This window comes from Chaetodon auriga, chromosome 16, assembly GCF_051107435.1.
Source record: "Chaetodon auriga isolate fChaAug3 chromosome 16, fChaAug3.hap1, whole genome shotgun sequence".
NCBI classification, from domain to species: Eukaryota; Metazoa; Chordata; class Actinopteri; order Chaetodontiformes; family Chaetodontidae; genus Chaetodon; species Chaetodon auriga.
Window position 1 is genome coordinate 13366937 of NC_135089.1, and position 18662 is coordinate 13385598.

At 43.4% G+C, this 18662-nt stretch overlaps 1 protein-coding gene across 8 annotated transcripts in view; it reads left to right on the forward strand.

Moving 5' to 3' along the window:
- The window catches only part of cacna1aa (calcium channel, voltage-dependent, P/Q type, alpha 1A subunit, a), a 77253-nt gene that overhangs the window by 8998 nt on the left and 49593 nt on the right, over positions 1 to 18662 (forward strand). For all 8 annotated transcript variants that reach the window (XM_076752353.1, XM_076752346.1, XM_076752352.1 and 5 more), the window contains exons 2-6: positions 8927 to 9033; positions 9457 to 9596; positions 15708 to 15799; positions 16491 to 16643; positions 17175 to 17362. In XM_076752353.1, coding sequence (XP_076608468.1) covers positions 8927 to 9033; positions 9457 to 9596; positions 15708 to 15799; positions 16491 to 16643; positions 17175 to 17362 — 680 coding nt within the window. The remainder of the gene's footprint in view (positions 1 to 8926; positions 9034 to 9456; positions 9597 to 15707; positions 15800 to 16490; positions 16644 to 17174; positions 17363 to 18662) is intronic.

The following is an 18662-nucleotide window of genomic DNA, read 5'->3' on the forward strand; positions in this document are numbered from 1 at the left end:
AACACAAAGCGGTGGAGAGACAGACACACTCAGGGTTGCTAGCTACACTGCAGACAGAACACACACAGACTTGTTTTTGTCATTTGGACATGGCAGCGACTTGCATTTATTCTTTAGACCCCCCCCACCCCCCCAAAAAAATAAAACCCCCACACATTTTTTAAACTCTGTCCTTTTTCGTTTCTCTTCGCCTTTCCTCTCCTCTCCCTCTCCCTCTGTCTTTTTCACTGTCTCTTTGACTGATAGGAAGTGAAGCTTTGTCGTCTCCTCTCACGTTTCACTACCTGTACTTTTTCTCTTTCGCTCAAATCCTATCCATCATTCTTTCTTTTTCTCTCTCCTCCCTGCCACTGCTGTTCCACTCGCTGTCCTCCACTGCATCTTGCCCTCCCTCTAATTGGCTGCTTCCGCCTTTTGTGATGCTAATTTAAAGCATTTGTTAGAAGTTTGGGGGATATTTTGCTGAACATCCTGACAGCTGCAAGTCTTGTTTGGTTTAGTTTGCTCACAGTTGTTGGCAATAATGAATGCATGTGATTGTGTGTGTCATCATATGTGTCACGATTCCTGTTCTGTGTGTGTGTGTATGTGTGTGTGTGTGTTTGTGTTTGTGTGCGCATGTGTGTGCCCTCAGGGCTCAATCTGCCTACCTCATACCTTTGACTGTCTGGTAATAAATGTGTGAATTGATCTGTATCCTGAGTCCCTTAGGGCAGACTTGGCGCTGGGGTTTTTATGAGCATTCACACACACACACACACACACACACACACACACACACACACACACACACACACGTCTGCGCTCGCAGAACGACACAAAATCAAGCTTGTAAGAAAACTTAATCTATTTAGATTGTTTATCTTATTTTTTTTCACACTTTCACAAAATACACATTACTTTTCTCATTAGGTGCTGTGTGCGTTTTTCATCCACAGCGTTGTCTTCGGAAAACGTGACCTGATTAATCCGTCAGTATTTTTAGAATATAGAGAATGAAAAGTGTTACTTTTGTTTAAAAAAAAAGCAAAGAACTTGAAACACCCATTTTTCATTTAAATAGCAACATCTCATCTTTTTGACATTGATCATCGGCAGAGCGTTGTTGTTTTACTGTGTCTGGGTGCGTGCGTGTGTTTGTGTGCTTGTGCGTGTGTGTGCACTGAAATACATCTGTCTGTCCTCCCACAGCGTTCTTACACAGAGGTGGAGGAACACTGAGGTCATTGGAGGTAGTGAGGAATCTACATTCCCCTCTCTCTCTCTCTCTCTCTCTCTCTCTCTAGTTCACTGTTCTCAGATTGTAAATTGATCCTCTAAAATTTGATGAATGCATCATGCTAGCTGGGTTTTTTTTTTTTTTTTTTGATATACTGCAGATGGGTGCCCTTGTAACATATATGGCAATTGAGAATTGGAAGCAAAATCAATATGGAAACATGCTGCTGTGTAGCAACTAGGACATAAATCAGAATAGAAATATCGGTATCAACTGCCAGCGGCAGTCAAACCTCGTGTGTGCAGATTTTTGCATTCGATTTCGCACAGTCTTAGTGCATCGTTACATCATTTTTTAGACGAGACGTCACCTTTTCAAACGTCTGCTCTGACATCATACGTTGGTTGCGGTCAGATGTTGCAGCAGAGGATTGACATGTTCACCCCACAGTAAATGTTTAGTTTGGATTCGCTGTGAAAAATCTCCAGAATCACACTGTGTTAGACAAGCATTTTGAATTTTAAGTACTTCTCGTCAGGGACGTCAAAGTCCTATCGTCATGTACTTCTTGGTCTGTTGGAAACAGATGTCATGTGTGGCTGTTTGTCTATGATGACTTTATACACACGTATGCACGTCGAATAGAATCAGATTTATTTATTTTCTTTTGTCTTAGTCTCTCTGTCCTTTCTTTCCATCTGTATTTTTCTCATTCCCCTTTCTCTTAGCTGTGCATTCTGGTTCTGTTGAATAATTCAGTTTCAGTTGCAGGCTAGTTGGACGTGTGTGTGTGTGTTTGTGTTAGGTGTGTGTCTTTTAGAATGCTTGTGTATGTGTGTGTCGGGAGTTAGGGGGGGCTTGCAGTGACGTGGAGCAGAGCTATTTTGGGGATTCGGAATACGTGGAGAGAGAGAAAAATAGAGAGACAGGGAGAGAGTCTGATGGATTGATTTTTTTTTTGCGCCGTGTTCTTTAGTCATGTGCTGCGGCTGTTACTAGACAAACCCTGCTGGAAACCTGCACTCTACCTGCAGGGTGTGCTGGCACACACTCACACACGCAGTCACACTCGCATGTACGCATCCACATTGGCAGCGAAAAAAAGGCACACGGTTAAATCAGCACATTCTGTGACGTATACCGACACACGTTCATGCTGACACACACACCTGCACTGCCTCCCTGCAGATACAGGTAAAAAATGTCACATGCCACACTGATTTTCTACACATAGCCCATGGTGTGCGCACACATACACACACACACACACACACACACACACACACACACACACACACACCACCGTCAGCATCTTGTACAAAGTGACAACTCGGCTATATGTGGGTGGTGAGGGAGAGGCAGTGGCAGGGGTGAGATAGAGATACAACATATGCCGTATGGAATAAGCAGGCAGGAGAAGTGGGCGATTGTAAGGCCTATACACACTGATTGATGCTAAATCAGACTGAGAGAGGCCAAGCAGGGCTAAACTGGCCTTCGGGCACTCCCATTTGTTTGGCAACGCAGTCCAACATGGTGCCAAAGTGGGATAAATGTTGAATCATGAAATGTTTTGCAGCACTGAGGCATGGACATGTGTTTGATATAAGTTTCATGTCAGATTGTGTTTGGATCGCAGTTCTTGTCCTGCTTTTGATCACAGCATTGAATGCAAAAGCAAAAACCAGCTGTTGTGTGGGCTTCACTGACAAATGAGTGTATTGTAGGGAGACACAGTCATTCTGGTGTGAGATATATTGTAAGCACGACGTAAAATGTTAAGTCCATATCGAGCGTTGTGGATATCTTCCCTTAGCTTAGAAATAGAACCTCTCTCTTTTAGATTTTAAGATTCCTGACTATAGCTTGGAAAAACAAATTAAAATAACTTATATCCATTCATATTTTGCCAGTGAAAATGTTACTAAATGTGAAAATACGCGGCAATGTTTGAAATATGAAGAGACACTTTAACTGCAGTTGGTAAGATTCTATTTAAAATGTATGATACTGGAATAAAATGAAGCGCTTCAACCATGTCTCTTATCTTTTATGGCTGCTGATTATCAAAATAATTAGATAGGTTTCAACTACAGTGCTTAATCCCATTCATTTTATCAAATCAGTGCTTCTGTGGGAAAAGTGACAAGAAAATGAAGTAATCATTTGAGCTGCTCTGCCAGTGCTCTGCTGCATAATGTAACAGGACAGAGAGGGAGAGAGGGGAGGGCGGGGGAAAGGAGTGAGGCATATAAAAGAGCTGACGGAGAAAAGGGGAAGCTGCTAAGTTATGAGTTTAACATATTTTCTTTTTCTTTTTGTCCTCCTCTTCTTAAAAACACCCAGTCACTCACATGCAGCACAAGCAAAGTACATTCATAAGCCTCTTTCACCCAATGCTGAGATAACCTACAGCTGCTGTATATCCAGGAACATCTCCGTATTGCGCCTTTTCACGCAGGCCGTGGCAATGCTGGAAAAGATGGGGGAGGGGGCAGTCCAGCAGATGGCGGTAACGCAGCACTTGTGGATGGCGACGCCCATAAAATTCAACAGATTAAGAAGCTGGGCCAAGGCCAGATGTACATGAATGCAGTGAAAAAGCTGTCAAGTTTACGATATTTACTCACAGTTTTGTCTAGTTCCCTTGCCATTTCACGCTGCGTGCATCCTGTCGTGACATCTTGCTGAGTAACAACAGCAAGTCTGATCTCACAGCAAGCTTTAAACTCTATGTATGTTTGTAGTTAGCTTCCACTACGCAGCAGTGTCCCGGTAAACTTTGAAACACGTGTATTAATGCTTACACTGTACAGTGTTCAGCTGCTTGTGCTTATGACATAACATTAATTATTAGCTAGCGAGTTAGCTGTTGTTGTGTATGTAGCGGGAGAAATCTCACCCTGCTCTTTATGTCCAGTGTGATGACAGAGACACTGGGAAGCCTGAGTTTGTTACTTTACTGCGTGGCTTATATTATTTTATTTTAAGGGCACAACAGCCAGTTCAAAACCAAGCTGGCCGAACTGGCTGTGTGGTAGAAGGGGCATTCAAGCCATATTCAGGGGCATCTACAGCACTGGCTGTTTGGCCGTGGTGCCAATATTTTTCTTATTTGCAAAGTCAGACTCTTGTCTAACTCTAAAACATGGATGATGATAATGAAATTTGCACAGTTATTGAGCCTTTTTTCCAAGTGAATGTCTTACAGTAAACAAAATAGAAGTGTGGTTTATCAGAAGTAGACTGAGCAGATATTGACTGTCAGAGTGAGAGAGGAGCCCCAGACTTTCATGCCTGCTTTTATTAATAGGGAGGCTGGCACCTTCCTAAAGGGTAGCAGCTGGTCTGGACTCTGTTGGCAGACAAGTGCAGTTTAGTCAAGTGAAGTCTAGTGTTGGTCCATGTGTGTGCAGTACATGTATGAATATGTGTGCGTCTGCGGCAATTTGGCACGAGCATGGATGGTGTGCAGAGAGGCAGGACCGTGAAGGCTAGAGGGGCGGACATCTTGACAAGTGTTGTGTTGGGATTGTGTGTCTGCATATACGTATGCGTAAGTGTGTGTGTTTTCAATGCAATGTTGCCATCATTACATCAGATATAAGGGCTTCCAATTTTGACCCACCTGTGAGATATTAAAAAAAATAGAAAATGCACATATGGTGATGCGGTGGTACAGAAATGTGCGAAGTGTGTCAATATATGGAAACATGTGAGGGCTGCAGTGATTTATACAGTGCGGTGTGTCGGTTTCACACATATTACATACACTCATACATACTGCATGTGACAGTATGATGTATAGTCTCCCACCCACTCTCTTCCTTCCACCCCCCTCCCTTTGTGCATGTGTGTGTGTCCGTGTGTTCTGCCACTAACCTACTTTCGGCAGAGCATACACATTGCTCAGGAGAAGAAAATACCGCAATACTCTCACACCCCTCTGTCATTCTCTGGCTTTATCCCTCATTCAGCACTCCTATGCTCTTCTCCGCTGCCCTTCTCTCTTCCTCACTGTTGTTTCGCTCCCTCTTCCACATCCTCTCCCCTTCTCTCACTTTTATTCCTCACCACTCACTCTTTTCAGTCATGTCTGTGCCCACAGGACAGTTTCTTTCTTTCTCGTCTCTTGGTGTCGGTGTCCTCGTGCATTTGCTGATGCGGCATCTTATTCGATATTGAATGGAGATGGCATGATAGAGATAGGGATGATTGATGGGTGGACTCGGTGAGAGGAAGGTGGACTGAGGGGAGATGGGATGGACAGATGCAAGGAAGTGGGAGAGGTGGAGAAACGAGCGGGAGAAGAACAGAGAGGAAGGAAAATGAAAGCCAGATGGAATAATGTAAGAGCGGACAGTGATATAGAAGCAGAGAGGTGTGGGAGAAAAGGACAGAGAGGAGGCTTAACAGGGCAGGTAGAGGGGAAAATATATCAGTGAGAAACAGGCAGGGGCTTTACTGAGGAGGAGAGAAGGTAGGAAAGAGAGAGAACATGAAGACTGGATGGAGCGCTGATGGACAAGGTTAAGAAAAGGCTAGTAGAAAAGTGTGTGTGTGTGTGTGTGTGTGTGTGTGTGTGTGTGTGTGTGTGTGTGTGTGCGCGCATAATTTGGCTCCAGTGGTGTACTTTTAGGGCCTCACTTCCCTTTTCTTGGCGAGACATCTCCGTCTACGACCTACTACTGTCCCCATTACAGTGTATATATATACACACACACACACACACACACACACACACACACACACACACAGACACACACCTAGACAGATAATAAAAAGCAAGCATATGCAGAACCACGGGTAAAGCGAGAAACACAGTGGAGGCAAGAGAGAGAGAGAGAGAGAGACTGAGGACAAAGAAAACATTAGAAAGATGAAGGGCGGGAGAATGATGAGAGAGCTACATATTCTCATCTCTCTCTCTTCCTCTCTTTCTCCGTCACCCCCGATTCTTCCCGTGCTTTTAACTCTGTCATGTTGCTATATATAGCCATTGAGGAGGGAGGAAGAGGACATTCATTATTGAAAGTTTTATGGCAGAGTGTGAGTCATTTATTCATATTCTGAAGAATTTGTATATACATACGCGTGTGTGTGTGTGTATGTGTGTCTGCGGGGGGGCATCTTTAAAGATAATTGAGGATGTGCTGAATGTTTCATACACCCATATAGACACACACACACACACACACTGCCAGTGTAAAGAAGGAGCAAGTCATGTGGCACCTTGAAACACAATGCAGGGACAAAATGTGCCAAATGATCATCGTGTGTACACACATCGAACAGTCATTCCGCATGACGAGCATTTCTAATACGCAACGCACGCACACACGCACACACACTGTCACACATTTGTCCCTTTGTCCCTGCGTTTCTATATCAGTCTCACTCCTTCTCTCACCCCATCCCCTTCTTCTCTCTTTCTCCCTCCCTCTCTCTCGTTCCTTTTTTCAGTCAACAGCACCCTGCCCTCTCACAGGCCAATACATACGCACATGCCTATACATATACACACACACTCATTGCTGGGGGACAGGGAGGCTAATTGAGTGGTGCCCTGGGTGTTGCAGTAATGTGTGTGCTCAAACAGATGCATGTGATCACAAACATACGCACATATTGTGGGCTTGGACCAAGCTAGAGCAGCTTTGCTTGATCATGACCGGAGAAAGTAAACGTACACAATACACAGGTGCGCACACACATCCACACAGATACACACAGCAGTCATGTACACGTTACAGACGTGTTTCACACATGCACACATATGATGTATGTTTCCATAAATAGCCTCTGCTTCCTTCACCATTCAATTTTTCCCCTTCCCCCATCTACCATGGGAATGGCTGCTCCCAGAGGAAGCAAGCAAGTAGGAAAAAGGTGAAGAAGAAGAGGAGAAAGAATAGAATAGAAGAGGGAAAGAGTGGATTTGCTTTAAGAGCCCAAACAAGCAACAACAGTGAGCAAAGGTTCAGTCAAAATTGCTATTCTTACTTTATATCCATGATACGCACACATGATCATTATATTCATGATGAAAGTCACACTCCTCTTTTTTCCCATATTCTCATCTACGTGTTCTGTCCTTTTCCCCTTCTCTGTCCACTCCTCCTCCTCCCTTTCTCCTGATCACTCATTCATCTCCTTCCCACATTTGCACTTGCATTCTCTTGCTCTCTCTCTCTCTCCCTCTCTCTCTCTCTCTCTCTCTCTCTCTGTCTCTCTCTCTCTGTCTCTCTCTTCACTTGCTTTCTCTCTTCTCTTTTAAATGTAACTATTCATCTTGTGACCTTAACGAGACAGGGGGATTGATTTAAGAAGACACCACCAGTGTGTGTGTGTGTGTGTGTGTGTGTGTGTGTGTGTGTGTGTGTGTGTGTGTGTGTGTGTGTTACAGAGAGACACAGAGACTGGGAGAGACAGACACAGAGAGGGATTGTGACAAACACAATTAGATGTACAATTAGATACTCCCCCTTTCTTTCTCTCTCTCTCTCTCTCTCTCTCTCCCTCTCTCTCTCTCTCTCTCTCTCTCTCTCCCTCTCTCTATCTCTCTCTCTCTCTCTCTCTCTCCCTCTCTCTCTCAGAGCCAAACGGTGATGTCACAGTAAATCTCACTTGGTGTCCGGGCATACTACCACACACTAACACTTTAATGTAGCCTGTGTCTGTTTGCGTGTGTGCGTGTTTGTTTGTTTTGTTTGTCTGTGTGGGTGGTGTGTTACCAGACCATGCACTTAGCAGAACATATTTAACTGACTCATAATGATGTGGTGAGGAGGATTGCGGGTCTGTGTGTGTTTGTGTAAACAGGCGGCACTGGCAGTGAGAAGCCAGGCATCGGTCTATTTGAGCTATAGGCCTCCTGTCTGTATTATATACTCACTGCATTCACATTGCACACATTTGACCTTACGTTTGACCTTTGACATGAGAGTGGTGATACATCTTAGTTGTTTTGCCACTTAATTTTCCATTGAATAAATGATAGAAATTCTCAAAGCAGTAAATATTAGATTTTTTGTACATATCGGTGAGGTAATCTTACTTTTTGGAGCACCTGAAAGTTCTTGTAAGGTTGACAAAACTGCTATTTGAAGCAAGCACTTTTGTTTTTGAAGTGCAAGACAAAATAATAAAAGCTAAAATCTGCACTTTGGCTGTTCGTGCAACTTCAAGTTTTCTCTAATCTAACAGTCAAAGTCTGATTTGCAACCCCACAGAAGTACTAGCCTACTAATTTAAGAACAACAATCACTTATCTCTCTGAAAATACAAATCCATTTTAAATAGTGCATAGTAGTAATAAATCTGCGTTGAAGCTCTGTGTCTTTCCTCTTTTTAAACCCTTTGACTCTGAACTTTTGCCTATTCATTAACAAAACAATGACAGAAAGGATTGAAATATGCTGTATGTGTAAGATTGTTGACAATAATGACTTTAAGGCCTTGATATGATACAAACATAGTAAACAAACATGTTTAAGACAGGTACAGTGACCTACAAGTATTTGTTATTTAGAGGATTTAATTAGCTTAATCAATGACCAAAGTAGGGTAAAAGTAAGGACCTGATTCTGTACAAAAAGCAGTATCACATCAACCTGTATTCTTTCAATCTTATATATTTTACTTTGGGATAGAAACTGTTTGGATTTATGTCTCAAAACGTGTTACATCCTTGACTGACCCTCCTCACTCCATTTGAGTGGATGATTCTAGCTACCATCATTGCCAACTGCATCGTCCTGGCTCTGGAACAACATTTGCCTGATGGGGACAAGACGCCACTGTCTGAGCGCCTGGTAAGTTCAACAGACGTGACACGGTATGTGAGCATGTGAGCTGTGTGTAAACATGATTCAGTCTAGGTGACAGTTCTGACTCCTCATTGATTTTACTTCAGCGGAGTTACATGATGATCCAAATGTTCTGCACTCTGTGACACTGTAGAAACAGCACATTCTTGCAGATACAGTAGGAATTTGCAAAATATTTAAGACACAGTTGCACAAATATCCTAATGTCACATTCAGATGTAAAAGTGCAGCCATGGGGTTAGAAAAGACAATGTGGATGCACTCAAATTGTCTTCCATCCTTACATTGCTGCACTGAACATAATGCCCACAAAAAGTGGGCTAATTTCTGAAAATACTCTTCTGAACTCCCACCTAAGCCTCCTCCTTTCTCCCTCACTTCCTTCGCTCGCTCCCTCTCTCCCCTCAGGATGACACAGAGCCGTACTTCATTGGAATCTTCTGTTTTGAGTCTGGAATAAAGATCCTGGCCCTTGGTTTCGCCTTCCACAAGAACTCCTACCTGAGGAATGGATGGAATGTCATGGACTTCGTGGTGGTGCTCACAGGGTGAGTGCCAAGCGAAGAGACATCACCCAAGCACACACATTTTACAAGCACATACACAGTCATACATGCAGAGGATGAACCTGCATGAATGCTCATACAGTTATAGAAACACGGGGTCAGCATCAGATGTGGTTTTCCCCGTGCTTCATTCAACTAAAACTGGACAGAAGGGAGTCGTGTGTCACGTGGTTCAGGGTGTGTTTGTGCATGTGTGTGTTTGTGAGTGTACTATCCCTGCTCCTTTGCCCTAATGAATGGCCCCATCCGAAGCAAGGCAGCAGTCAGATCACAGAGCAGAACTGCAGGCAGCCAGCAGCCTGGGTGGCGAACAAATGTCACCTCGATACAAACAGAGATGGGGGATGGGGGGTGGGCACAGAGGGAACAGAGGCTGAATAAAAGGTGCGAAGAGAGGATGCAAGAAAATTCATAGGTGCTGGTAGTTAAGTAGAGACAGAGAGACAACAGGAACCATTAGAAAGAGGCAATGAAAGAGTGCAAGAAATGAAGGAAAACAAACAAGGGTTAGCAGTACAATAACGGCAACATGAAGACAGGATTCAGATGCGGATTTGCCCACATTTAACAACAGAGCAGTGATACAACGATGACAATTGCTTAGCTAGATGCCGAGTGCAATGCTAAAAATGATAATTATGATAATGACAATTCATTTGAATGCTCAGTGAGAAGGTGAAAGCAAGGTTAAAGGGATTGTGAAATGCGACGCAGCCTAAGGACTGTGACAGAAAGTAAGTCTCATGGTGAAACTGTCTTAGATTAGGCTACTGTGTCCAGTGAAATGATTGTGGTGGAGTATAAATGAATATGTAGAGAGGTCATTACATGTTTGTGTGCGTGCTTGTGTGATTTGGAGCTTCATGGGTCACACAAATCTTACACATCTTTGCTGACAAAGCACCAGAGTAACTACACACACACACATACTGAGTGAGCACTCAGTCTGCCAGTATGTCCTTATGCTTTAATAAGAGCAATCATGAAGCCAAGCTCATCTCAGCATGGCACAACAGAGTGACTGCAAGAGAGAACAGAAGTGAGAAGACGAGTGTCAGTGAGCCAGCAGGAAGTCCTGAGATACAGAGGGCAGAAGGAAGCGAGGCTGTCCTTAAAACGTCCAAAAAATGCCTGGTCTCACATAATCCTCCTCCCTCGGTGTTTCATAATAGGAAATCCAAGCAAGCATGACACAGCAGTTAAATCGTCAGCGTCTCCTACACGTACGTACATTACTGGCGTCGTATTGGAGATGTTGATCCAACATGCAGGCACGAAATATCCTCACAGTTAATGCCCAGATGAGAGTAAAGCCTACGTCCGTAATGACAACCCATCTCTAACATTGTAACTGTGAACTACTTTCTGATTTAGTCTTTGAAACCAACAAACATGAGCACTGGTATGTAGGTTGAATGTCTTTATGGTCTACTGTAGGTTAAGACTCTTTTAAGGCTGCATTGTGGATATGTTCAGAATCCTGGCTAGGACATGGAGAGCATCCATCATGTTTGCTGGCAATCTAACATTCAATAGATGGAAGTTAGGGTTTAAATCTTCCCGTCTTCCTCTGTCCTCCTCCCTCTTCCTGTAGCATCAGTAGGTCTGTTGGTCATGTGGTGATCTCTGCTCCATTAGTACTGATTTGTAATACGCATGCGACTAAACTTGAGTTGATAGTGTTTTCAATAGATGACCGACAGGGGCACCAACAAGGTAAATTTGGCTAAAACTTTATTTATTGTAGATGTCCAGTCCAAGAAATAACAACTCACTTCAGGCACAGATGAAAATTCAGTGGAAATGACACAGAGCAAATAAAGAAAAGTGCAACTTTTATGAAATCAGCATTATTATGGAGCATGAATAAAGCAATGATCAACAGATTTTCAGGTAAACAGTCCCTTTATTTGTCAACGTAAACAGCAGTCCAGCAGTCACAGAACTCACCCAGTAGTCTCCATCTCTGTCCACCAGCTGTGTTGTTACCAATTTGCAGTAAAACAAGAAGCTGCTGCTACATGTACAGACAGAGAATATGCTCCAGCACTGAATATACACATACTGTATATTCTTGTGATACATTATGCGCACTGACTGAAGTCAATACATTTCACACTTGCGCGCACTACACACACATTTCTTTGTTGTGCTCTCTGTGAATGGGGTTTGTGTTTTTAGCGGTACAGCTCTTTGAAGATGAAAGGCTACTTGGCCTTTCTACCCACCTCTGGCCGAAACCTTTGATAGCGCATTGACCAATGCACGCACGCACGCATGCACGCACGCACGCACACATACACACACACACACACACACCTACCTATGCATTAACACTTCAAACATTCCTTTCCCAGTGCACTTACTTGCACAATACATACAAAGACAAATACGCAAATGCCACTTAAAATGTCTGACTAGATTAGCTATTCACTCTGCAACCTTGCTGGAGGTCAGCAGATTTGTGTGCATCCTTGTGTCTGTGCCCATGTGTTTGTGCGTTGACCTATCTCTTGTAGTAAATTGCCTGAGTGATTTGGCCCTGGGAATAAGCTAGTTGTTTTTTATGCCCACTATTGATTATTTAGTCCAATTACCCTTAGTTTACAGCCATTCTTGGCTTGCATCCTCGCCTCTGTTCCTCCCTCTTGTTGTGGTCCTTTTGTTTCAATACGACTGGTACAGGGAAGTGAAGGACGAAAGGAAGGAAGCCTTCCTGTGACCTTTTAATCGACTGAAGTTGAGATTTGCAAAATCTATCTGTCTTAACAGTGAAATGACAGTAAGAGGAATGACTGATCTCTGCCTTAAAATCGTCTCCCTCAGTCTCCATTGCCATTTTGGAATTATGCTCTCTTGAAATAGTCCGTCTCTCAGTTTAAAATGTGTTTTGAGGGTACTGTGAAAGATTATTCCAACTCCCAGCAGCTGTCACATTCATGTGATTAAATACTGCATGGGACAGAGCTGTGCTGTGTGGACTTCTGATATAAAGCAATGTGCGTGAGATTTCATTCACCTGTTTTGATGTTACATGATGTTAAATGGAATTTCATTTGTAGGAATAATTAGATATCAATAACCTCATTAACACCTTTACTGGCAAGGGTAGGGTATATATGAATATGAAGAGAGAGAGAGAGATTTATATATTGTAATTGTATCTGTATTTTTATGTAGATATGCGAAATCTGAAATAGTTTAATAATGGTGATAGAGGAAAGCAAGGAGACAAGGAGAGATAAGTTGGGAGTTTGGGGAAGAGACGAAGCGATTTGGTCAGTGATGTGGACAGAGATAATTAGCCACATTTAGCTGAAGTCAGCAGGAAAGCAGACGGAGAGAGCGGGCAAAAAAGATTGTGTTTGTATAATGTGTTGGTGTCTCATGAGAAGGGGTCAATGGGGAGACTGCGTTACAGCAATCTTGCTTAATGTGGCTCTCCTTTATCAGTTGTGTTCCTCTGCAGGTTGTATGTTTGTGCGTTTACCTGCGTTTCTGTGTGTGTTAGGATGCAATGTACTGTAGACGGCATCTCGGTCCCTACAATGTTTTCCATTGGTTATTCCAAATGACCTACTTTCCAGTGCGCATACGTGAATAAAATTATTCAATATGTTTGATCTCTAAGCAGTGCCTGTTTGCTGTACAGATGTTTGTGTCTGTGTCTTTATACCTTTGCTATCTGTGCGTGTGTGTGTGTGTGTGCATGTGTGTTTGCCTGTGTGCGTTTTGATACATTTACATTAAAGAGAAAGAAGATAAAAAAAAAAAAAATCAATCAGGCTCCTCCCTTGGCCCTGTTACCAAGGTGATACAGAGATTCTATCAATGAGCCAAGGTCCCTGTTGCCATGGAAACACTTATGAATGAGAAAGGGCCCAGTAACCGTGGAGACAGTGTGAATGAGGAATTGCCTCATCGGCCTGACACTGTGACGACGGGTGCCGTGTAGAAACTGAAATGTCATCATATTACCATCATCGTCATTGTCATCATTGTCTGTGTTATCAACATCTTCATTGTCGTTATCACAGTTATTACTGTATTGATACATTGTCATGTCGCCGAAATAGATTCCACGAAACAACGTGGAATTGCAGCGAAAGGATTTTCCCCAAATGATTTCTGTATCGTATCCCAAAATGGAGCACAGCAGAGATACACAGGACGGACTCATTTGTCATAGACGTGTGTGTATGAAAGCGTGTGTGTCTGTAAACTGTTCCTAAATATTATGCTTTAAGCTTAATACTGCCTGTCCTCACATTTTGTTTATTATTTCATTGCATTTATTCCCCTTGTGCCATACATACTGTATTCCACCTACATCCCCTCCCTCTCTCCCTTTACCACCATCCTCACTTGCATCTATGCAGTGTTACGTGCTGCCAAGCATCTTTTCAGCGAACGTACCTTTGACCAAAACGCTGAATCCTGACCTGCTTGTGAGTGATGTGTAGCTGCGCCTGCACTCTGACCTCCCTGAGAAGCAATGTTTCAACAATACGGTATCATATTGTTATTAAACCTGGGGTGCGTGACTTTTGTCTCCCCCTTTTGGCAGTTAGATGAATTACACTGTAGTCGTGGTTATGACGCCATAGGCTCCGCCCCATGTTGCTGTAGTCTTCTCCATGGATACGTTCAGCCCTGGCAAACCAATCAATCAATGTAAAACGCATCACTGCCGGTGCACCATCCCAGAAAAGTCTCCATAAACTCTGGTGCGACATTGGTCATTGGATAATTGGCTGATACCGATACAGCATGTTTGCACATATGCTAATAGCACCCAATATTTTTGGTCTGGACTATTTGTAGTCTACCTCTAATTTGAAAATCACTTCCAGTAATGCATCTTAATGTTTTGTGTTTCTTTGCACATGTCAGAATGTAGGATTCAGTGAGTTGCTCAAGGCCACTTTTGCGCTAATGTTTTCAATGCACACACAGCTGAAGTACAGTGTTGCCTCGTGACTAAACCAGAAACCTCTCAGTTACAAGTCAGCCTCCGATGAGCCATTTGATATCACACAATGTCATTACAAGGACCCCAGCCTACACTTGTGATGGAGGACCTACCACTGGGGGGCTTCCTTGTAATGCAATACAGCATTCAAAGCCACAACTGAGTATACCTTCACCCATAGATCCTGGGTTGGTGTTACTTTTCCCTTCCTGTCAGTTTTGTGCATTTCCAAGCAAAGCAGGCTGACTTCAAACCTGTGATTAAGGCTCTGCTGTGTCACTGGGCCTCTTAGTGGAACAGAGGAAAGTGGAAATGTGTCAGAGAGACTGAAAGAGAGAGAGAGAGAGAGAGAAGGAAGCGAGAGAGAAGTGGGAAGGAGGATGATTCACAGTGTGCGTCAGACGAAGGTACTGACTGGAAGTCTGGCAGCACAAGGGAACATCTTAACCCTCTCAAGTACACACATACACACACATGCTGTTTACAAGTGTGTCTTTAAAAGATGAGTGGCGAGACACGTGCTGTAACACACACCACAACATGTTTACTCTGCAGCCTGGCGACGGCTTGAGGTCAAAATATTTTACACGTACCAGGAATAAAAATAGGAAAAAATAGGCAAGTCAGCATCTCTGATCCTCACCATCTGCCAGCGCTCCCTCTCTCCCCATGCCTCTAAGCTCCTCTCTCCTCCCCTCCCTCTTCGTCATCGGCTCCATCTTCCCTCTCCTCCCCATCACTCCTTTCATCAAACTTTTTCATCTTATGGCCCCTCTGTGCTCCCAATGCAAAGCACTCTCCCTTCAGTCCATCCCTTTCTCTTCTCAATACACTTCTCCGTCCTACTTCACTTCCCAGCTGTATTGATTATCTCAGCTCGTACTGGATTTACATACAGCGCTCACCCAGTTGCTTGTAATGACCTGGCATGGGTTTGTGTTAAAGTGTGTGTGTGTGTGTGTGTGTGTGTGTGTGTGTGTGTGTGTGTGTTTATAAAAGTGTGTGTTTGAGAGAGACAGAGGAAAACAGGAAGAGGCTAACTGACAGTGACAAGCTTGACTAGCTTAAATATTGATTGCCTGTTTGTGCACACTTTTCTGCATTTGTGTCTTTCCCTTCAGGATCCTGTCCACTGTGGGTTCAGATTTTGACTTGCGGACCCTCAGGGCTGTGCGAGTATTGAGGCCCCTCAAACTGGTGTCCGGTATTCCCAGTAAGTCAAAGCTCTTCTCTTGATCTAAAAGTGACATTGAAAAATCGACTTCACAGCCTTTTGTCCTTTATCCCAAACAGCTGAGAAAATGACATTCCTTTAAACAATTTTAGATTTCATTGGAGGATCAAAATAGCACGGAGAAGCATTTTGTGTCAAGATTTTATGCAGCTTTTGTGTAATTCTGCATAATACACCCAAAGTGTTCCAACGAAAGTGGTTCTTCTGTGCACTCTCTGCTCCTTTTTTAAATGTTATAGTGGCAGTAGTGTTCCAGCACCACTGCAGTGTTATTAATAGCATGGACGCCACTACAGGGTTGAACAGGCAAACCAAGGCTTACTCATCATAAAAGTCACTAAGCTTCCTATGAGGCTTCCATTCCAATATGGGATATACGTTTGAAAGGTGTGGCTGGTTTCCACAAAACAGCATTTCACATGGGTTATATTAACTCAGTTAAATGTGTTTTGTGATCACAGGTTCAATTCCTCCATCACATACTGTAGTGTGCACCATGTAATAGGCAGCTCTTCCAATGCAGCAACGTGGTTAACAGTGTAATAATTAGGAGGAAGCAGGTTGCAGTTCTGTGTCTTTGGGATCCTTGTACCTGCTTGAAATTGTTTAAAATCCGTTGATATTAAAACTGATGATGGATCTGAAATGCTGCATACAATGTGTCATCCAGGCTTACAGGTGGTGCTCAAATCCATCATGAAGGCCATGATCCCTCTGCTGCAAATTGGCCTGCTTCTTTTCTTCGCCATCCTCATGTTCGCCATCATTGGTCTGGAGTTCTACATGGGCAAATTCCATACAACCTGCTTTGACAATCACACAGGTAAAGGACGGCATGTCTCTGTCCATCTGTGTGTGTGTGTGTGTGTGTGTGTGTGTGTGTGTGTTTGCCAATAGGGCAATTAGGATTAATCTGCTACTGTAACTGTTTCCCCCAGTGAAGACCATGCCAGTTGCAGTTGGCAAACTTTAAATCATTACTGTGCTAAAATTAGAAATGCAATTTCGTTTAACAAAGTGACTTTTTTGGCGTTAGATTCTCTGTAATCCTTCCATTACATGTTTTTGTGATGGGAAAGGCAGTTTCCACAGACATTGTTTCATTTATTGCCAATATCTGTTTAATTTGTCCCCTTCCCCCCTGTATGGAGTTAAGAAAATAAATTGCTTTCCATCTGCAAAGAGTTCAAGAAGTTGAGAACATGTCTGTATAATTCAAGCCTATTGTGCCGTGTCGTGACTGTGACCCAGTGATTGGATCTGAATTGGATGTCAGTGTGGACACTGGAGACACATATTGATACCTTTTTCTGTTTTGTTTCAAAACACTTCCCCACTTTTCATCCACGTTCAGGTGAGATCCGAGAAGAGTTTCCATGTGGAACTGAGCCTCCGTCGCGGCTGTGTCCAGACGGCACCATGTGTAGACAGTACTGGCTGGGACCAAACTACGGCATCACCCAGTTTGACAATATCCTGTTTGCTATTCTCACCGTCTTCCAGTGTATTACCATGGAGGGCTGGACTGAACTGCTCTACTATGTATGTAATGCTGAACAGTGCTTGGAACACATTTTACACACTCACTGACCACCTCATTATCCACTTCAGCCTGTCCAGGAATACAGAGCATGTGTATATGAAGCTACGTATCTAGTGAAGCAGGAATGAAATACACTGAAGGAACCAGTTACTGTTGAAGGCACTTTAGGAAGGGGCCACCGAGCAACCAGCCAGTCAGCTGAAAGTTGCAGATCTCTCAGCCAGTGGTTTTAGGCCAGAGCAGAAAGAATCATTTAAGTGAAGAGGATGATAATCCAGAATGCAAAACCCATCAGTCCTTGTCATGGATTGTCTGCACCAGCAGACAAACACTATAGCCAATTAATTAGATTCAGAGTGGAAATTATACAGTACCAGTCTGTTTGCCATGTGAGCCCTGTTTTTAGGGACACTGGTATTCCCATTATTATCGCATTTGGCGGCCATTTTGTGTAGATAATCCTGCCACAAAAAGCAAAAATGAAATAACTAGTCCAATGGCGCTCACCTTAGGGCTTAGGTCGTCCATTCTTGTCGTTAGTATTTTCATTAAAGTCTGCACAATCAAACCCTCAAAGATTATGTTCTCTCATAAAACACTGAAATCTAAGTGTTAAAACATCCAGTGATTTTCACATGTGCACAGTGTGCATCTGCCCATAAAATAGGTACCAGGTGTTGAACAGTGTCATTACTCATGGCCAAGACTGAATAGTTCCCTGATGTCAGTGGCAACGGTTGCTAGGAAACCAGAGGTAGATGAGGGTCTTCGACTGTTACTGTAGTCGTCTCTTTTCCCATCTCCTCTCCCTCCCAGTCCTCCTCATTCTTCCCATTGCTCTTTTTCTTTCTTTCTTTCTTTCCTGTTTTTCCTCTTTCTTTCCTTTCTCTCCTCTCTCCCTCCCTTCCTCCCTTTCCCTCTCACTCTGTGTCTCTATCCCTATGTCCCTCCTTCCCGGTGCTGCTCTATATTTAAAAGGGCCTGTTCAGCCCAAGTTATTCTTGCAGCTGCTGGGGAGGGGAATGATAAAAGTTTAATGGTAGAAAAAAGGGTCTGCGGTACATTGGGTACACAGCGGCAATACCAGCTTACGTGCAGGAAGAAGGAAAGATGGAGGAAGAAGGAGACAGGGGGGTGATAGACAGGGAGGCTGTAAGAAAAAGAGAAGTGGCAAAGAGAAGAGGGGGTCTGGGGGTGGGAAAGGGTAAAATGAAGAGTCAGTGTCGAGACAGTGAGAAGGAATGGACAGAAAAAGGAGAGGAGGAGGGAAGGTAAGAAGATAGGAATTAAGGAAGGAAA